The 26,332-nt window shown below is 41.3% G+C and overlaps 1 protein-coding gene across 2 annotated transcripts in view; it reads left to right on the forward strand.

Annotated features, from left to right (window-relative positions):
• The window catches only part of LOC121357992 (SPHK1 interactor, AKAP domain containing), a 63,067-nt gene that overhangs the window by 26,897 nt on the left and 9,838 nt on the right, over window positions 1-26,332 (forward strand). For both annotated transcript variants that reach the window (XM_041475820.1, XM_041475821.1), the window contains exons 4-7: window positions 15,404-15,463; window positions 18,383-18,517; window positions 20,898-21,153; window positions 21,427-25,162. In XM_041475820.1, coding sequence (XP_041331754.1) covers window positions 15,404-15,463; window positions 18,383-18,517; window positions 20,898-21,153; window positions 21,427-25,162 — 4,187 coding nt within the window. The remainder of the gene's footprint in view (window positions 1-15,403; window positions 15,464-18,382; window positions 18,518-20,897; window positions 21,154-21,426; window positions 25,163-26,332) is intronic.

Here is a 26,332-nt window from a genome sequence, read left to right on the forward strand (position 1 = left end):
TATCTTTGGATGTTTATGTAAAAATACACAAATTTTTTTTTTTTTTTAATCAGTCTTTGATACTAGATTACTCCCAGGTAACTTGCTAACAATAGTGCAGACACTGTGTCAGGGACATCTTCTATCCCTTAGTCAGGGCCCATCCTGACCAGGGTATCCAATATGTTCTTCAGAGTGTCCAAAGAATGAGAGCACGCCCTCACTGAAGAGTGCTGGTGTAGTCTTACAGGAGCTCAGAAGGAAGGATTATTCCCCAGGCTAGTAGTAGTCAACAAGGCTTTTTACACGGGCAGATACAGAAGTGCAATCTTGAATCCCAAAGGAGGAGATTTTTGTTTGTTGGCTTGTTTTAAAACAAAGCCATGTGTGTTCCTGAATAGTGACCGTGCACAGCTGAAACAGGTGCTTTGTTTCGTTGTGTTTGAATGAAGTTTTACATTTGCTAGCAAACATAGGAAAGCCCTATTTTTCTGCCTAAAACCACCAGACCTAGGTACTAAGACCTTCTTCCTCCCTCATGAGATTGCTTGCACACCTCAGCACTATGTCATAGGCAGGGAATTACAAGGGTGTTTATTTTACCTTTCATCTATAACTCAACCATCTTCAGGAATAGCATTGTCTCTTTCAGAAATCAAAATCCATCCATTGCTTTCTAGATCTAAACCATAATTACTGGAGATATTTTTAGGTTTAAGTCTCATCTTCCTATTCAGCTTGACGATACCTTAATTACATCCTGACAAGGTGCAGGAATCAGCAGCGGCAGGCTAAGTCGTGGCACTGAGTTGTAGTCCTTTCTCAGGCATGTGTGGGTGTTCATGCTGCTGTGGTAAGGATTTCTACCTTCCAGAGAGCCCCTCTCTGGCTTGCACAGGGAAACAAAACCCCTCCTCTTCACCAATTGCTCTCTGCCTTATGGAGCACAGTGCAGGCAGACTGAGCACTTGCTTAAAAGACCACTGCAAAGATTACTTGTATAATCTGTAAAATATGTTTCACTTTCTGCTCTTGTACATTCTTGGCTCTGAAAAATATATCTTCACATATGAGCTAATGTTAAGACAGAATTCAAATATGCTCTCAAAGGGTTGCATTTCCACACTTTCACATGTATCATACAGCAGTCAAAAGCTGCCTCGTGAATTTCAGAGTGTGAAAGATTGACAATAGATTTTCTTCTCTTTCCTGTAACTTCAGACTTGGGACACTCTTTAATCTTCTGTCTAGATCTGCCATCTTCTTTCCTATCTCTCTGTGACAGCCTCACACTGCAGGTTTTCTGCCTGTCCTTAAGAGAAGCAGATGCTTAACCTTACTCTGATAAAGCTATAAATAAGCACTGGGAGGATCAGGTGTGGCATTGCAGCTGTATCCACTCCAGCATTCCACTCTGGCATATTCTCAGTGCCTCCATGACCTGCTTTATCAAGAAATGAGATTCTTGTGCTACCTCCAGAGTGGACATCTGCGACTGTGCTGTAGTTACAACCACAGGCTCCCTCTAACATGAATTGCAGGCTGAGGTTTGCAGAAATTTGTTAAACATTAAGTATACAGGGCACTGGAGAGAGTAGATGGTGCATGTGGCATAAATATTTATTGGAATATTTTCTCTAAGTCTTAAGTGGCAATTAATTACATCAAACCCAAAGGAATAAGCTTTAATGGGAAGAAAATATTCACAGCTGGTTTTGAAGCAGTGGATTAGGAAGAGATAACTCGAGAAGATTCATTAATGCAGTCCAGCCATTAAAATAGGGATAGTCTCTAAAATATCAAGAACCATAAATCCACCAAGTCATTTGAGATAAGCACCATTTGAAGAATAATTTGGACTAAATTTCAAGTTTATTACTGCTCAAAATGCTAGAAGGAGAGCAGTATAACACATCCTTCTGACAACATGCAAGGTGTACCAGAAAGAGAATTGTGGCTTGGCTGGGGAGACAAGGGAGAGTCATATCAGGACCTTATTCAGGTGAATTTGAATGACTCACAGGAGATGCACTGAGTTGTCTGCTTTTGGAAACATTCCATTAGGGCCTGCAAGGAGTGTGGCTGGAAACCTCATGTCATGTTAGATAGCAGTTGTGCAGCTCACAGGAGAGGTTTTTACATGGAAACTGAAGGGAGTAATGTAGTTTTTGTCACCATCCCAATGAAAATATAGGGCAAGAATGGGAGAAAGACTTCCTCCACTCACAGCTAGAGATAGACATTGCCTCTTTCTAATCATGCAAAGGACCACACAACAGAAGGAAGGCTCAGACCTCATTTGGAGTTGATGTTTCCCCAATCTGCCTTGCATCCTGTTGTAATTTTGGGCAGAGAAACTGTCAGCAGAGCGCCATGGTCCTACTTGGACATAAATGGATTTTTTGATGGTAGCCTGATCTGACTTTGGTGAGATAAGGAAGGTACTGCTGTATCCCACTGAGGGGTACCTGCCATGAAGCCTTTGGAGTTATTTGTAGTACAGAAGATGGGCCTGAGCTGCTTCATACACTGAGATTACCACTGTGTGCTGGGCTGGAGGTAATTTTCTTCACAGTGGCTGGTGTGGGGCTATGCTCTGTATTTCTGTATTTCTGCTGAACACAGGGAATGAATGGAGAGATGCCTTTGCTGTTCCTGAGTAGGGCTTGTGTACTGCCCCCACGAGTGAGTTCACTGGGGGGCACAGCAGGCTGGGACAGCAGACCCCAGCTGGCCCAAGGGATGTTCCGTGGATGTGACATCGTGCTCAGCACAGAAAGCAGGGGGGACAACGAGAAAAGGGGGGACAGAATTTCTCCCTCCTGTATAATAGTGCTACCTCACATTTTCATTCATGCAAATCCTTTTGCAAGTAGCTACAGGGCATATCTAGTACTTCCAAACTAATATTTTAATTTCTACATTTCACAGCTGGTTCCTCTGCCAGAATCATTTTGGCAAGCATGGAAATTAATGCGAGACAAGCATTGCATCCAAATGCTAATGGATGATTAGCTCTGTCTTCCAGAAACTTTTTTTTTTTTAATTCTGAGTCACTATCAGGCTATTTCAAACACCTCATATAAGACATATTCCAGTTCAAGATCCTCTTTAACCATTTAAATATAAAAAGTCAGATTTTACTGTGGATGGAGGAGAGAGCTACATCTCTTATACCATTCCCAATCTCTTATCTACCAAAAATGTGCACTCTGCATATTAGTGATAACTGGTAATGACCCCAAAAAGAAGTGATGAGAGCCAATGGCAGTGAAAACAAGTCACCAGAATTTGTTCGGTGGAGGAAAGGAAATTGTAATCTAAAAACAAATACCCGCAACAGAAAAGCAACAATTGGTAATTTTTAATTGGTACCAATAATAATTGGCAATAAGGTTTAGTTTCCTTATTTCTTATAATATTATAGATCTTCACAAAAATATGTCAATCCATAAAGCACTATATACTATATACATTATATATACACTTCTTCAGTAGATACTTATCTGTATGCTCAGGAAAAGGAGACACTTTTTGGAAGTTACCCGATTCTTCCATCCCAAGACAGCACACTAATTTAATAGCAAGGCATGAAACAAAATCCCAAAACTACTCTGAGGTGGAGTAATAGGAGGCAAAATAATAGTAATGATTAAAAAAATGTGGGAGAACACTCTGAAGGAACATTCTGAATATTACCTGAAACCCACACATTTCAGCTAGTAGTTTGTTAATGGTTGAGATCTCTCTTCCCCAGAAATTATAGGGAAGTGTCTTCTCCATTACATGCTTTATAATGGCAGTGTCACACGCCTCACTGCTCTGCATGAAGGCATTTTAAAGCCTACTATAAAACCAGAAGGAAGATGAATGAAGGTGACACGTTGGGCATTATGAAACCATATGCAAAAGAAAGCCACGTGCACGTTCCTGCTTCAGATAATCCTCACTTCCTCTTCATTAGTGTCTGTGAGTGACTGCAGTTATATATTTAAATAGCTGAGAAATCTGTGTGTGCCTGAGTGGGTGCAGGAGCTGTGTGCCCCCAGGCAGGGTGTCTGACTTCTCTGCTGCAGCTGAGGCTGCTGCTGGCCGTGGCAGCAGAGCTCCTCCTGAGTGAAATGAGCAGTTGTTTGTCACACAGATAAACACAGACACAGTGTGAGAACTTGAAGAACATACCAGGGTGGATGTTCTTCTGCACAGCTTTGTCCTCTCAGCATGAACCTTAGCTTCCACTGTGGGTTGCACCTGACTGCAGCTGAGTGTTTTGCCAAAGGTGTTCTCCAGAGAGCTGCTGTCAGGACCTTGTATAGACAAAGGGTGTGTCCATGTGCCCTGTGAACTGAAAGATGCACTGCAGCTGCCATGCAACATCTGTAAGTGTGAGAACAAACAGAAATCACCACGCATTTCAGTGTCACTGAAATGACCACAAACACCACTCCTTATAGTACTGCAGGAACCCAGCACAGGCTGAGATTTCCAGCTCCTTTTCCAAAAAGATCCAATTAAATCCTCAAGTAGATGCCAAGACTTCTCATCTCTTTGGTCTTCTGCAAAGAGACTGGGAACTGCAGAAGCCCAGCCTTTAATCATCACTGTAGTTCTCCTTTCTGTAGTATGAGTCTAGACCTGCAGATTTAAGATGACCAGGAAGAAGGCACATGTTTTCCTGCTAGAAGCTTGTCTAGGAAAGGAAGTTCAGACCAGAATACCTTTCTGATTCCCTATTCAGATACAATAAATTAAAAGCTGTAAGATTCTTGTTGTATTTCAGGGGTTTGCTCTAAACCCCTCAGAAGTGTTATTCAGGTATTTTTTTCTCCAACTGTGTATGCAATTAAGTGTATAGCACAAACAACTACTTTTTTTTTTAATTGCAGAGCCTAAAATGGTAACGATAAAGTTAATAATCCGACTGACTCATGGACAGATCTTTATTTCTGTCAGCTGCTATGTAATTTAGTAGAAAAACATCTGTGATTACAGCAGCTCTATGATCTGGCTCTGGGAATGCAGAGCTTGTGAGAATGGATGAGTGTGCGAAGTACAGGTACTTCTGCCTGACACTCAGGGATTGGGGATGGATTCAATAATTCTGATGTTATGGCCACCTCCTCCAGATTGCAGCAGATGTTTAATTGAGATATTCCATGCTCTTTTTAACTGACAGTATGCAAATGTGGGTGGGAAAAATTAGTATCAAATCCACCAAAATTAATTTTCCCACTTAAAATCACTTTATTTACTGTGAAAGTTTAAAGAATTTCCCCATTTTCTCCTTGGACCAAGTATTTGAGTAAGCTAAGTCCTTCCAAAGCTACACATCCACGCTGCACCCTTTTTGTTTTTTTAGTTCCCTCAAAGTGCTTGAAGAACTCTGTGAAAGGAAATTATTTAGCTTTACTATTTCATACTGAATTCAGGAACTCAGTAAAACAGATCTCAACTGGGGAATCACCTAAACCTGTCAAAAAATACATGTGGTTAGGCAAAACATTCTCCCAAAGCAGCTGTGGGTTTGTGTGAATAAAAATAATCTGACAAACTAGTTTAATTATATTTAATTTAGTTTAAGTTTTTTTTTAAAGAATCAAGAGAACACCTAGGATTACAGCCTCAGTAAAAATGCATGATTAGAGTTTCTGATTACCTGTTTACCAACAGAAATAATTTCGGGCTCAAGTGAAATAGTCACTTTTGAGCTCACTGGATGATATCTGTCTAATCTGACAATGGGCCAGAAGTTCCAGAGCCAGAGTTCCTACAGGTTTCATGAATACAGATGAAACTGAGAAATTGTAAGGGTGTGAACTCAAACCTTCCTTATACCACAGAAAAAACAGACAGAGCTACACTTTAATAAAGTCCACTGAGAGGAAAGTGGCAGAGCTTACATGTCAACCTGCTGAAAAGTTAACCTTCAGATGCTAATACATAGATAAGCAGACTTTTCTAATCTCAGCAGTCAGACAGCCAGCTGTTTTCCAGACTGATTCATAAGCACAAGAACCTGTACCATTCCTTTTTTTTCAAGTCATCTTGCTGCCTCAGAGCTCTACCTATTTATAACCTGTCTAGCAGCTGGGGCAGAGCTGCCCTGCAATTTGTAGAGCATGCATGAGCACACAGGTGCTGTGCACATCTACTGCAGCAGAAACAGGGGTCAGTCCCAAAAGGCTTGGTTAAAAATGACAGGAACCATCACTGTCACCAAACCATATCCATCCCAAAGCTGTAATTTCTGTTGCTTGTAACAGTGGTCAGCAGTAGCTGGATATTTTGTATTCTGAATGTAAATTCTCTTAATGGAAGGGTGAAACAATCCTTTTCAAGGGGAGAGAACACAATGGTCTTGGTTTAAAAATGTAATTTTATGAGGCAGGAAGCAAGAAGAAGGACTGGGGCCAGGATGGGCCTGGTGAAGAAAAGGAAGAGCCGAGGTAATTATCCAGAGCAGTTAGATTTTACAGTCCTAATTTCTTATGGTGTATAATGGTGCAAATTTATCAAACGACTGAGCTCAATCAAAAGCTATCATCAGACCTACGTGCTTCCTTCCTTCTCACTCCATCCTCTGAAAAGCAGAGAACTCACAGAATGATCTGCTTTTAGTAAAGAATTTTTTAATCAGAGAAGACACAGGGCCTGGTTTTCATCTAGAGACACCAGTTTCTCATCTACTGGATACAGTCCTGAAATCCCTTCACAGAAAGCTTTGAGAAGAGATTCATCAGGAAGAGTTTCATAAGGTGTGACAACCATGGAGCTGCTGGTTTTCCCTGCTGCCCTGCAAAGTGCCACCTCCCCATTTCTTCTTCCTCCAATGTCATCCAGAACAAAAAGCACCTACTGCAAAATACAGCAGACCTGCCCCACTGTGCAAAAAACAGAGCAAAAATGACTTACATGGTCTGAATTATTATGCACACTAACATTTTACTTAAAAAGTTGGGGTGGGGGGGGTGGGAACATACTGTGTATTATAATGAAGTGATAAGTATTATTAGAGTAGTGGAGGCAAGAAAGAAGAACTAGCTTGGTTTAAAAACTCAAAACCAAATAGACTGTTCCAGAAACTGGAGTTCAGCTGCTGATCTGACAACCTGTATCTAGCTGTGTAATGCACAATTGCCTCTTTCTATCCCCTGATAGCTCCACTTACACCTTGGTAATACCTGCTCACCCTGACAGCCCAGAGACCCGGAGCAGGCGGAATTTGAGTCCAGTCAATCTCACAGTCACTGCTGTGGAGTATTTTCACTTGACATCTTTGTTTAGCAAAATCATTTGCATTTTTTAATTAGGCTTAGCCACATTGACTTCCTCATCTTTCTCAAGTATTGAAAAATCCTGTAGAGCACCACAGAACGGATTGCTGTGCACAGATAAGCAGGATGGATTTAAGTACTTATAACGCTTTAATCTCGTTTTGTGCTTCTACATGTCATACAAATGTCTTTGAGAAAAATAATTGATTTTTATAGTAGTTTAGAGCAATGCTGTACCAAATAAAAGTATCTAGGTGTGTTAAAGAAAACATTAAGCAAATACTCGACTGTCCCAGCAATCTGAGCATTCATTTAGTAACGTACCATTAATAAATCAAACGTCATCATAATTTCCTTTGCTTCAGTTGCTTATAGGATTAAATAATTCAGCTGTTTGGCTTTGGAGACTGCAGGCAGTTGTATTTCTTGGCTTACCAAAACCAGCCTGGGCAGAGACTGCCAAGACAATCAGAATTTGGGGCTAGAGGGAGTCAGTCTTTCACCTTGGTTTCATTGTTAAATAGCTTGGGTTTAGAAACCATTAAATATTTTATATTCTTTGGTGCATTTGGGACAGTGTTCTTAGCCAGCGATGGTCTCAGTCATTTTAAACAAAACCTTTTGGGACTGACCTGTGTTTCTGATGAGTTATTTAGCAGAGTCTGGCCTATAATTAACCACAGCAGTTAAAACTTTATTGCATCGTTGCATTTTGGCAATTTAAAGTTTCAGCTGTTTCTATGAAATCTTTTCCTTGCAAGTGTCTAAAATTCAAGAGTGCTGTTTTATGAAATTTTCTGGTTATCTTTCTGCAGTAGCCTGTCGCTGATGCCTTGTTGCAGAGTGTGCTGTATTTCAGTAACAGGCCCACCCTGCTGAGCAGGAGGTCAGAGGAGGCAGGAAAGGGATAAAGGTGCAGGACTAGCTCCTGAGCAGCCCACAACCTGATTTCAGGTTATTAGTCTGCTCATTAACAAATTCTCCTTTAAAATACCACCTTCCTGCAACAATCTGATGGAATCATAATTTTCCATACGAACAATTTTCAAATACAGGAAATGGAAAAAGTCAAGATTAACTTGAAGAAAGCTAAATGATGGTATCAATTATGGTTTATTGGTTTTTATTTATCATTTTTTTTATTTGGACTGGCCTTCAAATCAGATCTGTTAACTGTCACAGTTATATTATCTAGTCCTCTGAGATTCTATTTAACATTTAACTGGATACAGAAAGAAAGAAAATAAATGAGTATAATAAGAACTATCAAAAAAATTAAGATTAATGCAGGCATATAAGATTTTACAGAAGTGTACATTAACTCTTTAATCTTGCACAAGCAGTAATACTTTCTATTCATTCTGCAGTAAAAACTCCTTTTGATGCCACTCTATAAATAAAAGTGGTGACAGAAAAAAAATTAACTTTGTAATGGTAATGGGAGACAAGCAAAGGGTAGAAATATCAGGCTGGCTATTGCTCCTGGCCTCGATGGGTGCAAAGTCATTTCTGTGAAGGAACTTTTACACCCAACGTGTGCATATTGAGTGGGGCAGTCACAGAGTGGTTGATAACAAGATTCCCATCAAATGCACTGAATTTGCCCAAGAGCCCAAAGGTCTGAAGGTGCAATGTAGGGAGATTTCTACTCTCCAAAGCCTGAGTCACAGGGAAAACCTCATAGCAGCATTTCGGCACATGAATCAGAACTGTGTTGTAGCATTTATACTGAGAGTTGGAGCCATAGAGGCCTCAAGTATCAGTTAGGAAAGTTTTCTTTTAGTAATAATTGTGGTGAAGTGACTAAAGCCACAAGCTTCCAAAAATAAGTTTGCAATCAGCCTTCCTTCTCACAAGTCCTACCAGACCTAGATGATAAAAAAATTCATAGGATCTTCAAAACTATTTTTCTGTTTCCTTGTTAGCTAATGGATGATCTTATGTGACATTTTAGAATATTTATTTAGAAACCATCATTTCACAGCTATTTGGTTTTTTATCTTCCTAAAAAAATGGTACTTGAAATTCTATTGGGATTACAAGATTTAAGAAATTGCAATTTTAAAGAACAGAGAGGTCAATGATTAGGGGACCTTACAGACAGGACACATGTATATCTACACACACATTTATATCTATAGATCACAAGAAGTCCAGGGGGTTTTATTTAGCCACCACATTAGCATAAATAAGACAAGTGAAAATAAATGCAGAGTTTTATTTGGGAGCTTTGCAGATCAGCATCAAAACAAATGCTCCTGTCACACAGACTGGCTGTATGGAAACAATCTGCTGGAAAAGGCATTCTGTGCCATCCTAATATAAGTCAGAAATATATGAGTGATTCTGGTCATTTTCAAAGAGACAAAGCTCACAGCAAGTTTCTGGACACTCCTTTGATATTTTCTGTGGGTTACAGTTTACTTTGGCTCACAAGTACAGGGTAAAACAATATTTTTTCCTCGGGCTTTCACTGACTTCAGCTCCTGAGGGAGCCCATCATGCAGCTGTAGGTTCTCTGAAATAGTCACATTCCAGTGAGCAATGCCTTGGAGCAGCTCTATTCTGTTATTGAGCTGTGGGGAAATTACAGTGATCCAATCTTTCTAAAGCCAGGAGACTCTGACTTAGGTCTAATAGAAGTTTAGAGCAACTGTATTGTTTTTGTACTTTTCAGGATGAAATTAGGATGAAAATAGGTTCAGAATTTCAAATCTGCCATCCTATCACAGAGTTATTGCTAAGAGCAGAAATTATTGTGGTCAAAGATTCCATTAAATCCTTAAAACAGCTGTCACAGCAATCACAGTTGATGTAAAATTCAATCACCCTCTTCACAAACTGTACCTTCACAGTCCTACATTTAAAAAGGGATAAAGTGTTTACAATAATAGTGTATAAGGAACAACATTCACCCTGAGAATAAACAATACCTGCCCAAAACACATAGGAGAAACCACATAGAAGTAAAACGCCAAGCCTTTAGTATTTCCAAGGATAATGCTAAATAATAATCAGAACACCACTGCACTGGTGTAAGGTGCGTGTCACTGCCAAGCAGCAAGGCAAGATGCAAAGGAGCACAGCAGGGTGCATGTTAATTTAAAAGTGGCGCTGGGAGAGCTGCATAGCTGGTCACCCAGTGCAGGACAGAGAGGACACAGCTGGCTGTCCTGACACACAGCTGGCTGTCCTGACACACAGCTGCCTCCTGCTCCTGCCCCTGCGCTCTGCTCAGCAGCAGGCGGTGCCGTTTTAAGGGAACAAAACCATGGGGGAGGCTCCAGCTGCGAGGGGCAGCACAGTCTGACCCTGCCTGTCCTGCTCTGGAGCTGCAGTTGCTGCTGCACTTCTCTGCCACGAGGACTGCACTCCTACCAGCACTTCACCTGGCTTTTTACATAAAACTACCTTCAGTCCTGGCCTCAGCAGTTGCTCACCTTCTCACATCCCACAGTTGTGTCCTGCAAATCCTCAGGTTTAGGCATTACACTGTTTTAATTTGGCACCCAGGAACTGCCTGCTCAGAACTACTTTCTCCTGAGATCTCTCCTGGGGCTAATTACCTTTTTTACTTCTGTTTGTAGAAAATTAGACATGAGTTTTATGGGCAGATAAAAGAGCAGTCTCAAACCAGTTGTTCCCTCTAAGTGTCTCGAGGGGTGTTTGAATTGGCACCTGGCATGAGTTGACTCAGTGATGTGTCAGGAAGAGGATGAGAAAAGCAGAACAGCACAGATCTGGGAAATAAAAACTCCATAAGCTCATTTTCAAGACAGCATTTACATCCTGAAATACCAACTGGGACAGCACAGGACGTGGAGAGTTCTACACAGTTCTGGTGCAAATCCAAACATCTGCACAGACATTCAGGCTCTGCTGAGGTGTATGGCACCAAGCCCAGCCTGCTGGGGACACCTAGGCCAAAGCTGGGGATCACACGGATGGGGCAGTGATGGAGTGACAGGGGGGGAGCAGTTTGTGTCACCTGCATGTAGTCCTGCTACATTTTGATTGTCTATTTAACTGTGTTGTCCTAATCCAGCTATTGATGGATGAGAAACTAAGAAACTGTGCTTAGGAGTGTCCTTTAGGTTACAAAGTCATAGGCTCACACGTTAGACATGGCACATACACAGTGCTCTGGTTCTACATCATTTTCCTCCTTTTTGCAGGCTTCCTGTTCACTGAATCAGGCAGCAATATTGCATTGCATAAATGTGGGCATATGAGGTAAAATTCAGGTTGCACAAGCCATCTGTATAGTGTTCTCATTTTCGAGTCTTGTCTCTTCAGTTTAACTTCTTCTCTTTTAAAATAGATATTGAAATTTTTGGGAGGGTGGTATATTGTAGATTTCTTTGATTTTATGGGGAGAAAAAAAGCCCACCTCCTACAGCACTTCAAGCATATGTTGACCACAGTCCATCACAGCACAAAACACAGGACTGTGGCCCACTTTGCTTACCAGGTTAACTATATCCTGAGGCCATTTGCCAGTGAGGAAAATATACTGTGTTTGCATTACATCCTTAAATACTTTATAAAAAGGAATTTCTTAATATATGGTTCTTTTAAGAAGTGAGGTGTCTACATAATTTCTGAACCAACTCAAGAGCAGATTTCAGGACTCCACTGATCTATAGAATTTACCCTATGCATCTCTTACCAGTCATAGAAATTACCTTGTAAAATATGGAAGAAAAAGAAAAAAAGAAAACTAGTTTCTCTATTTGCTTTTTATATGATTGTGGAAAGTACAGACTCCTTCAAGAGCTCAGCAGGTCAGTGATGATAACCTGGCTGGAACTATCCTAGTAGAAATGCTTGATGAGAGGAAGGTTGGGAGTCAGACCCAAATCTGTGCTACTGTTGTACAAAACTCTGCATAGTGCAAGGGTTGCTGTTCACAGTGTGCCTGTGCATTAAATGGTTTAGGGACATGGAGCATCCTGCTTTGTTCTGCATTTCCGTGCAGTGGTACATGTTCACCAAAAGAACAGCACTTTCCTCTCTTGAGCAAATGGGATTTCTAAACTTGGAAAAATTACTGAACCAAAAGCAGATCCTGGCACCTACCCGAGAAGTTGTGGGTGACTCTCACTGTGTAAAGCCTGAATTTGGGTGCTGGGTTCTTTCCTTTTTCTATTATGCAAGACCATTTAAATTTTTTTGTTTTCTCCCTCCAAAATAAGTATTTCCTAAGACAGAAAGAAAAGGTGATATCTTGACATTTCTGTATGGTTTCCAGACAGAAAATCAGTGTAAGTGGAAAGCAGACACACTTCAGAACTGGTAAGGTGTTTGTGGGAAGTCGAGGATATGAAGAAGTAAAGGAGTGGCTGGGAAAGGACTGACATTTAAAGATACCACGATGAGGAGAAGGTTGGGTTACAACTAAACTAAGCTGCATCTGATGCAAAGATAAAAAAATCAGAATTAAATTGAGGTTAGCAAATCCTGACCTGACCTTGGCTCTTCCTTCATCATTTATGCAGTGTTTCCATTCTAAAGATTATTAATTGTTCTCTAGTGTTGTTTTGCCTTGTTTCAGTGGAGGTGTCCCTAGTAATTACTAGAAGTTAATCAAGCAAGGCAAGCTAATGAGAGTTTAAAACTTGTATTATGTAAGCAGAAAACATGGAGAGATTTTTCATAATAGATAATTTTCTCTTTGAGCACCACTGGTGAAGCATCTCCAACAAAAATATCCTCACAGTGAACTTCCTAGAAGGAAGCAGTAGTGCAGAGCAGGCCAGGATGGAACTGTAGAGGTGATTTATGGTTACAGCACCTCCCCATCTAGTCCTGCCTCCTGCTCACAGCAAAGGGAAAAAGTAAAGGAGTTCATCAGTGTCTTTCACCAGTCTGAAACTGGCTTTTTTTAAAAGTTGCCTGTAATTAAAACTGCAAAATCCACAGAACAGGAAATGCTAAAAGACTGCTTTGGCAGTATAATAAATCAATGTCAATTGAATTTAACCAGTGTATTTGGCAACTGGATTCAGTACTGCCACCGGTTTTACAGTGCAAGTTCATTAGGTTCTGAAAATCAGTTTAAAAAAAAAAAGAAAGATCATGTGACTTAAACCACTAGATATTCCTGCTTGTACTGAGGTTTCTTCTGCTGAGGCATTAGTGAGTTATGTGCCATGCACACCTGAGCCAGAGATGATTGTTTTGGCTGCTTGGAGAGGGCCTGGCTTTAGTATGGCAGTCAGTGCCTCTGCCCATCACAGCAAAGTCATGAGCCATCATCCCATGGAGGCAGCAAGGGGCAAACCAAGGTTTATCAGAGAATCAGGTGTTTGGCTGGAGACACAACTGCTCCTGTGCAGCTTTGTCACAGCACTCCTCAGTAACAGCCCTGCCTGCAGATGGGTGACCCTGCTGGGGAGGACTGAAAGCAGCCCCACACCTTCCCACACTCCTAGCCTGGCCAAACTGTGTTCCCTGAGCAAACACACCCCCCTGCACCTGCAGACTCACAGCTCATCTCTCAAACTGTCGTGGGCAAGTCCATGTGCAAATCAAGAGTGTCATTTTCTAATGCTTTTTGGTAACCACCTATTGTTGGTATGTGAAATGCCTACATGTGAAAACCCAGTAGAAAGTAACAGAAGTGTTTGCCTAATCAACTGTAGCATGTTCAGGACATTACATAACCACCACACTATGTTGCTAGAGGATATTTTTACTATTTTGTAGCTTAGACATTTTTATAACTATTTCTTAAAAGTTCAGCAGATGACAGTGGCATATCCTGATTGTTGTCATTATCAGACACAGACATATTTTTGCTAAAATTGTAAAAGGGCTGGAAAATATGTTTGTAAGTTCATGTAAAGATGACATTAAACTATTTAAAAGGGCAAAAAACTTTCTTCTTCACTGGGTTTTTTTGTGGCTTATAATGGGAGCACTGGCTGGATCTTTCCATCTGCTGTGCTGGCTGTTACTGCAGATGGTCATAATCTGTACATATGGCATGTGCATATATAAACTGAAATCAGGGTTGTCTTGGTGTACAAGCAGGCACACAACAGGAGCTTGGGTGCCTAACACAAGTGTTGGTGAAGGGTATAATTTAGAGCATTTTCATTTTCTATGGGATCTTTACATGGAATTAGGGAAAGTATTTCCTCTTCACTGAAAAAGAAGGAAAAAAATCACTCAGCTCTTTTATGTTAAATTTTGGATCTGCAAGTTATTTGGAATCAGGTGTTGCCTTCAGCTGTGCCTTGAATTTGTGTTAGGTTTTGGGTTAAATGAGGACAACACCAAACTCTCGTAAACCTCACAGTCAGCCTGGTTTTGGAGTCCCTGCTTCTAACTCAGAGCTGGAGGAGGGATTTTCTTATTAGAAAATGGCCTTCCAGTAAGCATATAATAAAATAGAAGCCTTCACAAATTAAATGGTCTTTAGATCTGAAGTTTCTGTTTAGGTTAATCTCACTACCATTAAATAGTCACTGAAACTCATAATAATCAAAGTGGCAAAAGCCCTTGTCATCAAAAGTAGAACTTTCTGGTGAAGCACTCACCAGGCAGTTGAGCTTTTCTGCACCTGTGGTGCCCAGCTAGCAGTGCTGAAAACTTCCTCTTGAATATTGCCTTATCAACCAAGTTTAAAAAATTACTTTCATAAAGTGTTAAACTTCTCATAGACATTCTTGAAAGTTAGGAAAAGTATTCCAATATTTATGTGGTGTGCAGAAAACTCTACAAGCAACTCACAGTTGCACTTACCTACAAAATATTTAGCAACAAGTGCCTGAAAAGAAGTCATTGGAAAAGCAAGACATGAAGAATTTATCAGATATATGATCAAATGTACTTCTAACATTTCCTCTACTTTTACTGATATCCTCTGTATTACAGTTTATTTGCAGCATTTGCTCATTCATCAGACAAGCCAATTGTCAGCGCAGATAAAGTCATGACTTTTATTCCTTTTTTTCCTCCTTTCTTAACTTCTATTCCACTGTTATCTTTACTAACCTTTCTACCTTTCTTGTACTAGGAAAAGGCTTCACAGTGAAAGGCTTCTGCTACAAGGCTAGAAAATGAAAATATAGTGACTTTAAAAGGGTTGCTGCCACTCTAATACAACTTTATAAAGTGCTTTTTCTTTTTCTCTCTCATTACAGGTCTGTTTTGTGAATTTAGATGCCAACAGAGATGATTGCAGCGATGAGCTGGTGAAACAGGTAACTGCTTAGGTCTCACATGCACAGTGGATCTATTCAGGCCCACCAGGACTCTCCAGTAAAAATACAGATTAAAATTCTATGAGCAAATCAAAGCCAACCCTGGATTTTTCAGCATTACAGAGAGCAATGAATAAGGAATCTGAAATTGTCTCAACACTGCACTATGTTACATAGCATTTCTTATTCCCATCCCAGAAGTTTGTAATGGATTGTTGCAGTCTGAATTCACAGCAGTTATACGAGCAGATTTCTTGCTTTTATGAGAGAAGTGAACGTGGACATGTTCACGTGCATCCATTTTCTTTTAATTTGGCACAATACTACATAAAAGGAGATTTTGGTGTCGTGCTCTGCCACCAGTTTGTGATTTCTTTCTCTGTCCTACAGCCAAAAAGTCCCTCAAAACCTTCCAATCATCTAGGTCTTGTTCAGCTGAGCTGTCTTTCTCAAACTCCACATAGATTATGTGCTCTTGAGGAGGAGGTCTAGATAAAACAAAACTAAAGGTGTGTTTGAGCTGTTTAACTGAAAGTTACAAGGGTAGGAAAAAAGACATTTTCTAAAGCAGTAAAAAACCCTGGTTCTTTTACAAGAACTGAGACAAACTACATCATGATTTGATACTTAAAACACATGCCATTCCAGAAAAAAAAAAACATTAAATCTGCAGAAGTCACATTTTAAAGAAAGGGCCTGGTGTCACTTTTGTGCTTACATCTTCCTTGATCAGTTCCTTTTATCATCCTGGCTCAGTGCCCATGTTTGGCTCACCAACACAGGAGCAATATGTAGTGAGTGAACACAGGTAGGATCTCCTGACAGCACCCAGGGAGCTCCTTGGTTAAACCATTACAGCTCATCTGCTGGAAACACTTCTAGCTCATAGAACAACCAGTGCTGGCACCTTGATGCCTCCTGCAAGTCATTTGTTAGCAGGAACAGTTTTTCTGTGCTGTGTTCTGCATCCTGGATCTGTGAAAATTCAGTTGTCAAAAATAAATATGGCATCTTGCAGCAAAATGATTTTGCTATTGAATCAGCAGGTTAACTGTGCAGAACAGCTTGAGAGGTTTTACTTTGCTGAAGCCACAGAAGCACTGGTTGTTTTCTAAAATGTGGTGGTTTTATTGCTGTTTGCAGTGTTTGTTGAGGAGCAAAAGCTATGAGAGGAAACAACAAAAGTTTCTCCCTCAGTCTTAGAAGTAGACATCTGTTCTCAGTTTTCAGTGTAGGTAATAAAAATCCCTTGCTAGCACAGGTGCTGTGCATTCTTCTCCAAGAGGAAACTCCCTCATCCCCATTTCTGTGTATATTTGTAAATTAGCAGTGAGTGGCATGGAATTTTATGCAATACAGTGGTGTGATGAAAACATTTCTTAGAAGAATTTTGAAGATGTTAGCACAGCTGTTGTGCATATGAAATATGTAACTATTTACTAGCAGGTACTTGGTTTACTAATAGGCACTGTTAGGATTTTGTATTACTGACTGAACTTGGAATGGGTTAAATTGAGGGGTTTTGTGTAAAATAATTATGCTTCTGGACTTCTTTTTTTTTTTCTGAAGAAAAGATAAGGAAGTGAGGTAAAAGATATATAAAATGCCATAACTTCCTACCTAAGAAATCTGATAAAATGTGGCAATTTAGGCAGAAAAATAGAGATACTTCTGGAAGTGTTTGTGATAACAGAAAGGTTATAATTTTAAAGAAAAAATAAATGCTGAGAACTTTTTTATGCTACAGTGAAACATCAAACTGAATTGAAGCACTGAATTCAGTTGTCACATAAAAATACTTAGTCTCATCTGAAGATTATTCCCCTGAAAAGTGAACTGTTTCCCAATATTGATTTAGCTTTTCTAGGCCAGAACGTTTTATTAAATCTAATTCAATCCAAGGAGAAATAACAGTACTGCAAGCTTAATATTTTGAGGATGAAAAGAAAAAAAAAAAAAATGGAGTATTGTTGCCTTGGTTAGTAACTAAAGCAGATGGCTGGGTGCCCAAATCTGCACTCCCTGAAGGGCTTTGCCACACGTTCTGCACTAACACATGGGCCATGGAGGTGCAGAAAATGGAGGTGGTGTTTACTCTGCTCCTGCTCTAAGGGGTCAGCCTTGGTTCTCTGTTCACAGAACAAGGACACCAAGATCCTTGGCAGAGAGAACTGCACTCTCACAGTAGGTATTGCCTTTTTGGCCTGGCCTTCATACACAAAGGAGCACAAATGTCCCCTGCACGTGCTGGGTGCAGTACAGATTTGTACAGCATCACTGATGCTGTGACTATTACTGCTTTTGCCTCTAATGGATACACAACATATAGGGAGTGACTGTATCATTACAAATGAAAGGTCATGAAGGTATGCAGTGTAACAGCAAAGAAAGACACGTTTCATGTATCTCCAATACTTTTGCTGTTCCAAGTTTAGCATTGCATCGATTTGGTTGGCAATTTCCAGGTGACTTCCTCTGGTTTCGTACTAGTCATATGCCTTGAGGAAAACAGGAAGATTTGCCCTGTTCTCATTACCATACCTACTGAAGCTTTCGTGTTTCAGACCATGAGAGAGACACTGTTTTCACAGTCCAAGGAACTCACGTGTAACAGGAAGTATTCAGATGCACCAACCCAGTCAAGCTGTTTAGCATGTGACAATGTGAGGGATGGCAGATTGTCCTGCTGGACACTTGAGCAAAAGTTTATACTATCATCCTTGTCTTGTCTGGTGTCTCAAAAGAAAGAATGTGCATTTTAATGCTGCCAGTTCTATTCTTAATCTACTTGAAGTGGTACTTCCAAGTGAGCTTTCTAAAAGGATTCCTATAAGTGTTATTTATATTTCATTTTAATATTTATAACTGTGCAACTCAGACTTCATTGCCTGAGAGCAAAATCTCTGTTTCATGCTACAGAAGCTGATCAGCGTCTCACCCAGTCTCCCCAAACTGATCAGTTCGATGAACGTACAGCCACCGAAGGAAAATGAAATAGTCCTGCTGAGTGGATTGACATCAGGAAACCTTCAGGCTGGTTATGAGGTTCCCCAGGTAGGAGTCAAACTCAGCTTTAAGATCACATCCTGCCTGTGAAAGATGGAATTTGGAAAAAGGGGAAAAGGAACCTGAAAGCAAAGACCTGAGATCAATTTGAGATGAGTGGAAGTTTGCAAACATACAAACAGCCTCTGTCAGACAGATTTAAGTGTGATGCACGGCAGGGGGGCACACACCATGTACACAAAGATTGCTAAGAGATCCTGCTACTCCCCCTGGATCCTGCAGATCTGGGTTGCAGCTGGTAATGCTTTAAGCAGCAGTAGCACTTGATCCTTCAGGGGAGGCAGGCACTGGTGGCAGAGATGACTGATTCCTCAGGCCAGATTTCAAGAGTAGCAGGAAGGGCAGCAGAGAGGGAAAGGAAAGGGGTAACTTGTGCATAGAGCTGGGCCAGGGCACAGCTCCTACAGACTCCCTTTCCAGTGGTCTTGTCGCTTCCCACTTTCACTCCCAATCCATCTTCACCTCTCAACTTCATTAAACTGCAGTTACCCTGGGGTACAAAACTCTCTCAACCAATTTAAAACATGAACAGGTATTGCCAGGTTTGTCTGCTGCAGATAAGAAAAGAAGGGAACTTTCTTTCACTGAAATTACCTTGTGTACAAAAGCATTCCTGAAGCAGACCCTGTGACAGCTGTATTGCAGAGATCACTGAATTTTATAGTTTACCAATAAGCTGGTCATAAAGAGAGCAATTACCTGGTTATTGAGCTTTCTTGCCACTCATGACTAATGGCTGAGTTTATAAATGTTTGACGAACACAAGCACAAGGCTGTGGTGGGAGCGATGGAGCTCCAAACCCCACATCCCAAGATGTTACAATCCACACAGGGTGGTCTGAGACCCAAACAAGGTAGCTGAAATACTCAAGCCACTCCTGTCTGCACAAGCCTACAGACAGAGACTGGCAGCCCTCTCATAGAGAGTGGAGTCAAGAGACAAACAGGAACTAAATAAATTTCTGTCGAGTAAAGCTTTGCATTGAGACTGGATGAGATTTATTGGCCAAATATGCCACAGTCATCCTATTGTTTGGCTTTCAGAGAAATTCATTTGTAAGGTGACTGGCAGAGTTTTTGTAAAAAGATTTTTATGCTGCTCCCCCTCAAGCCATTTTCACAAGTACAGCCCCACAAAATGCGAATTGGGGAAAAAGCAGGGGAATATCTGATCTAAAGCTGAATCTCTTTTTCATAACATTTTTCACAATACAGTGCATGCTCAAGCCTGATTCAATTTCATAGCAGCTAATTTATCTTTTCTGTTTTAACACACTAAGTGATCTGGTTTTCTTTTCAGACACATTTTTTAGGTGGAAAGGAAGAGCAAGCTAATAAACATGTTAATCTAGCATAACACTCATCCCACTCTCTTTACTAGTGGATGATTGGTTTGCATCACAGTCAAAGACAAAAGGCCCAGGATGGGGTCACCTTCCTCTATTAGATACTGTGCAAATGCCCAGGGGGTCCAGGGCATCTTCTGCACAGCCTAAAACTTCTGCCTCAATCCAATCCAAAATTGGTCCCACCCAAGCTGGGTCTTTCCTGGGAGCCTGAGTTCAAAGCACAACATCACAAGCTGCAAAATCTTGGCTTTGGTTCTGGGTACATCCATACAACAAGCATGGTTCCATGCAGAGACATCGACTCAGCTCTGTTGTATAAATGTCCAACTGTTTTAATATCAGTACAATGAGGATAACAAGAGTCCCTTCCTCTCAGTTTCTGTCCTCTGTTCAACTTAATTGTACAGCTTCTCTAGAGAAGGCAGTTTTCTATAAAGGCTGAGCACATTGTGCACTGGATCCCCATTTCCAGTGGGAGGTTGCATTGGCCTGAAATAATGGGGCTTTGGATAAAGAGGGAGAGCAGCAAAGAAACAAAATAAAACACTATTTAAAAATGGTCTGTTGGAACAGGTGACCTGCTCTTCACAGTTTTATCAGACAGTATTTACAGGGCTGTCTTCAAACAAGCATTGCAACAGAAATGACCCTGAAAAGGAATTCATGCCCACAAAGAATTCCCTCCAGAGAGGTAATACCGGGTAGTGTGAGGCCATTAATAACAGTATGTCAGATGACTAACATCAAATAATTATCTGTCATTAAAACAACAAGTTGATTGAAAACGAACAACCTCCTGTGATACAACTGGGTTCTCTACTAAAACACTTGTATAACAAAAGCTGTCAGTCCAAGAAATCTTATTTTGCCATACGTGTAACTGCACACTGTTAGTAACATTGAAATGTCAAATCGTATTGCATCTTTGCAACAGAACATTCCCGAGATATTTACAGAGAGGGAAGCTTAAAATAAGTGTTATTTTTTAATTGAATAACTGAGATTCTTTTCCCCTCTAGTGTCCTTGGCTGGCAGATGTCTGCTTGGTTCAGTGTGCAAGGGGGGACAGGAGGAACAGCGCAAGCTGCATCATTTTTGAGATAAACAAGTTTCTGATTGGACTTGAGCTCGTTCAGGAGAGGCAGCTGCAGATAGAAACTCGTGTCCTAAAGCCTGAGGATGACACAAACTGCTCCGTGTCCTCAATAGAAGAAGATTTCCTCACGGCCTCCGAGCACCTCGAGGATGACAACGAGGCTGATGAATGTAAAGCTGGTAAAAGCAGGGGGACCGAGCATAATTATGCTGTTGCTCATACTGCACAACAGCTATAGCAATGCTCACAGAAATTGCACTTGATGTTAATTCATGCATATGTAATTTAGAAAATGGACAGCCATTCATATTTTTAAAGTTTTGTTCAAAGACAAGGTATATGGCTGTGCAGTACTTTTACAGAGCAGTAATGGACTACAAAGTTGTACAGCTCTTTTCTTTTAGAAGTCTCAAGTTACTTTCCAAAAACTAATTTTTTATGTTTCTCAACAGGTCATGACAAATTAAATGTTTCAGAAGCATCTTCAGATGTCAAAAAAAATAAAGGAAGGGGATTTGAAAACATTCACTATAGAAAAGCCAGGTTGCCGTTCATTCTTGAAGGGAACTGCATTAATAAAGATAATGCAACTGCTCAGGTCTCTGAAACTGTGAATGTTGTGGCTGAAGATGGCATCTTACAACCTAAAGATAAGTCAGACCAGGAAATACAGTGGCAGAAGGAATTAGCTGAAAAAGGTACTTCATCATTTAGTACTACTAATTTGACCAGTGGGGTTGAAAACTCAGCACTCATGTTAGAAGATGTATCTGTAACCAAAATGGCTAAAGAGGAGCTGGAGCCTCGGGGTGACCCCACAACGAAGCACAGCAGCAAGGCAGATGGGAAAGATTGTGCAGGTATCAGGAAAACTGATCCTCCCTCCCAGAATGAGCAGGCCACCACAGGTCAGTACGCCACAAATTTAGCGGAATCTGTTCTGCAGGATGCATTCATTAGACTGTCACAGTCTCGACCCAGTTTCAGTGAGGAGGCTGCAGTCAGCATCTCTGTGGGAAGCTCCTGTAAGTCAGAAGATGCCTCTGCTTCCCGGTCATGGAATGAACTCCCAAAGATCGTCATAGTGCAAAGTCCGGACAGTTCTGAGAATGTACCTGAGTGGCCAGGCTCTGCCTTCCCCAGCCTGGGCCACTGGGCTGAGGCAGAAAGCTCTGCTGAGGGTTCCGATTACTTGGAGGAAGAGCATTCAAACGGACATGACCAAAGTGCACTGGAAGTGGCTCTGGCTTGTGCAGCCACTGTCATTGGAACCATTTCCAGTCCCCAGGCTGCGGAAAAATTCCGCCGGGAGCAGGAAGTGACAGACTCAAGAAGTGGAGTGGCTGCTAATGAAGAGGGGCACGCGGCACCCTCACAGCTCCCCGACGGCTGCGCTGGCACGGAATACTCGTTCCCATCTGCGCTCTGTGGCATGACTCAAGTGGCAAGTGCTGTAGCCATCTGTGGCCTGGGGGAAACAAAGGAGGACAAGTACCCTGCAACTTCCATTGGACTTCTGTCTGCTGCTCAGGCCTCTGCAGCCATTACTCTGCATTGCAGCTTAGCTGTAGGAAGCAGCATGGAGAAGCTGAATGAGAGCATTGCAGAGGCGCTTCTCAAAGAGGCATCCGTAATTCTGACAAAACCCAACACATACAAAAATGTAGGGCATTTTATGGAATCCATAAATGGGAAAATTATTGAAACAGCAGCAAGACCACGTATTCCACGTGCTGATGGAGTAATCAGGGACGACCTTGCACAAAACTTATCCAATATTATTCTACGACATTCTATGGAAGAGGTTAGGAAGAAGAGACAGCTACAGGCCCATTTGGAGGATGGCTCAAGTGCACAAGACATTTTCACAGAGACCGCAAACGAGTTGCTTTATAATATAATATATTTCACTTGCAAGAAGATGAACGACATAAGGCAACTTGAAGAGTGTTCTCCTCTCTTTTCCGAAGGCACAAAAGCAGAGAAAGTAACAAGAGCGGAAGGATGGCCAGCACTGGCAACAGCATGTGAAGCTTCACACAGCCCCCTTGATCACTCTGCTGCTAAGCCATTTGGTACATCCTACAGCACCAGTACTAGCAAAGATCTTGAAAAGGTCACTAGCACTTGCAAGAGTGATATCAAAGATGTAAATAGCAGTGAAGGTTCCACACTGAATTCAGAACCAAGTGGAGATACAGGGCATAACACACTTGGTGCAAAAACATCTCCCAAGAAGAGATACCTGAAAAGAACTGCACGAGACTGTTACAAATCCCCAAATCAGAGTAACAGTCATCATCAGAAGAAAGACTACAGATCATTTTCAGACAGAGAAAATACCTTTGCAAACAGTGAATGCAGGCACGGTGTGCAGGAGCAGCTGTCTCCCAGTGCCACCATAAATACAGAAAACCAAGCCAAGATTAAGTGTGATTCTGTGCTAAATAATGATGTTCAACTTAGCTTGTCTTTGTTAGGAAACCATGTGTTGCTTCCTTCTCAGCCTGTGCTACAGGTGAAAAATTCAAGGGACAAATATTGTATAACAGACTTTGCGGAAGAATTGGCAGAAACAGTTGTCTCTATGGCAACAGAAATAGCTGCCATTTGTCTAGAAAATTCAAATGGCAAGCAACCCTGGTTCTGTGCATGGAAGAGAGGCAATGAATATCTGGTGACCCAGAGTTTATCATGCAGAACCATGAAAAGGAAGAAGGAAACCCATACCAATGGTTCTGTGGTTCGGAAGCACAGAGCGCCTAGGCTTAGTGAGATCAAAAGAAAAACAGATGAGCATCCTGAGCTAAAGGAAAAATTGATGAATCGGGTAGTAGATGAATCTATAAACCTTGAGGACACACCAGATTCAGTCAATCTCTTTGCGAATGAAGTGGCTGCCAAGATCATGAACCTCACTGAACTCTCCATGGTTGATAGCATCTGGCAAGGTCCAAACCACCCCAGGAACAGACTGCACTGTGAAAGGTGGAGCCGAGCCAAGGCCTCAAGCTGTGAGAGCATACCAGAGGAGGACTCAGATTCCAAAGCCTCTTTCAATACCCTAGGCCTCATGAACAGCTTTGGTCACTCTCTGAGCCAGACAAGTTCTGTCTCAAAGCAGTCTAGTTGTGAAAGCATTACAGATGAATTTTCAAGATTTATGGTGAACCAGATGGAAAACGAAGGAAGAGGTTTTGATTTATTACTGGATTATTATGCAGGAAAAAATGCAAACAACATCTTAACTTCTGCCTTGCAACAGGTAGCCAAGAAAAATGGCCATCTTAATGTAAGACCAAGTTGCCCATCCAAACAGTCCAGCACAGAAAGTATAACAGAAGAGTTTTATAGGTATATGCTAAGAGAAATCGAAAAGGAAAATAAAGATAATGCATCATCCTCTCGGAATTCAAAGGACTGGTGTGGCGGTTTGCTGGCACCCTCTCTGCGGTCACCTTTCTGCTTTAGGCAGTCATCGATGCCCGACAGCAGATCCTCAGGCTCTAGGCTTACCGTGAACGTCCCAGTTAAAGCAAATTCCTTAGATGGGTTCGCCCACCATCGCCAAGATTCCCTAAGTGTACAGCCCGTCAGTACCGTGGCTTCTGCGGGGCTCTGCAAGTCTGACTCGTGCCTGTACCAGAGGGGCAAGACTGACCAGATCACAGACATGCTGATCCACGAGACGTGGGCCAGTTCCATCGAGTCCCTGATGCGCAAGAACAAAATCATAGCAGACGAGGCAGAGGCTACAGAGGCAGACCAGTTTTACAGTGATTCTCCACCACATGTGGAACAATATGCAAAAAGACTGGCTGCAAATATTGTTGAAAGTGGTAAAAGTTTAATTGTTGTCCAGCAGGATTCCTTTGATTATACGAGCCGAGAACACGTGCTGGAAAGCAAACATCCCCAAAGCACAACCCAGACACAGCCCAAACCCAAAATGGAGGAAGTAAATTTGGATGAGAAAAAAGAGCATGTGAAGAGCCCTGGCAGCCTCCCTGCAGGACAGCTCAGGGAAGTGCCTTTAATTCAGATAGAAAGTGATCAACGAGATGAGCCAGATAAAGACTCAGAGTCCTTGACTTCATGTGGCCCGTCTGGAAAGGGGCAGCAAAGCAAAGAAAAGCCTCCAGAAGCTTTGGATGGGAAACACATGGTTTCCAGCTCCCCAGTAAGTAGGTAAGTGACAAAACAGCAAATCAGCACATTGCTTTGGTCTTCAGTTTATTTTCCCAGTAAAAATTATTTTGATAAAGGAAGAAGATAAGAATGGTACTTTTAAAGAAATAAGCAGGATAAGCTTTGACTACAGGTTTCTTTTGGCATAAAATCACCCAATCATGTGTCACAGTGATACTTTCTGGATAAAACCTATATTGAATATGACATTATGGTATTAAGATTTAAGTCTAATACTGCACAGTCAAGTTCTCTCTCTACATACATTTATGTCTCCCATAAGTCAGGAAAGATGGACCAAGCTTAAAGTTTTATTTAGCTCAGGCTGATATCTGAACTAAAAATAGATAAATAAAAATCAGTGCTTGTATATAAAAGACAATAGCAGGATTTGACCTGTAGTTCTCTGCTATGCTTGTTGCAAGTAACGTTTTGTATACCTGGAAACAAGACCAGACTTCTGAGAGCTTGAAGTTTAACTTTGTGTTTACAGCCTGGAGCTACAAGTAGTAAAATTTCTTTAGTGAAGGAAATATAAGAATAAAAAAAGCCCTCACCTCTTAGTTCAAGACTTCTCTGGTAGAATTTAGGTAAGGAAAAGAAGAACATTTTAATATCATTTCATGGAGTTTACATCAGAGCTTACCACCCTCTCCTTACAGCTGTACTCCTTTTATAAGGAAATCTGCAGCTTGCTTTTGTTAAGGTAAAGTGTGAGCCAGCATGAGAGTGCAGTGCAAATGCAGAGTATTGCTGTGGGTGCTCTGAGGTGAAGGGAATGCTCTCTCTCAAGGCCTTGTCTCTTTATCAGAGAACTTCATTGTATCTGTTACTTTAGTGGTATCTAAACTGCAGTCTTGGAGCACTGCAGCACCTCATTATCTCAGAGTGGCAGAAAGAGTGCGGGTGCTGGTGTTAGAAACCATTTTGTAGCTCATTTTATTCTAGGCAGTGCTGTGTTTCAGCATTTGACAAAGCTCTGCTTGAAGTGAGAAAGTAGATAGATTGTAAGTACTTCCCTGTGTACGGCAGCAATTAGGTGGATAATTACCATGGTGTCGCTAGCCTTTCATACTGACTCTCCCACACTAACCTTCCTCCTCATTAAAATGCAACCTGCGTTTAGTAAGATAAATTTAGAAACCCACCTATTTGGAATCTTGACTGCTT

The sequence above is a fragment of the Pyrgilauda ruficollis genome, unplaced genomic scaffold, assembly GCF_017590135.1.
Source record: "Pyrgilauda ruficollis isolate IOZ18807 unplaced genomic scaffold, ASM1759013v1 scaffold36, whole genome shotgun sequence".
Lineage (NCBI taxonomy): Eukaryota > Metazoa > Chordata > Aves > Passeriformes > Passeridae > Pyrgilauda > Pyrgilauda ruficollis.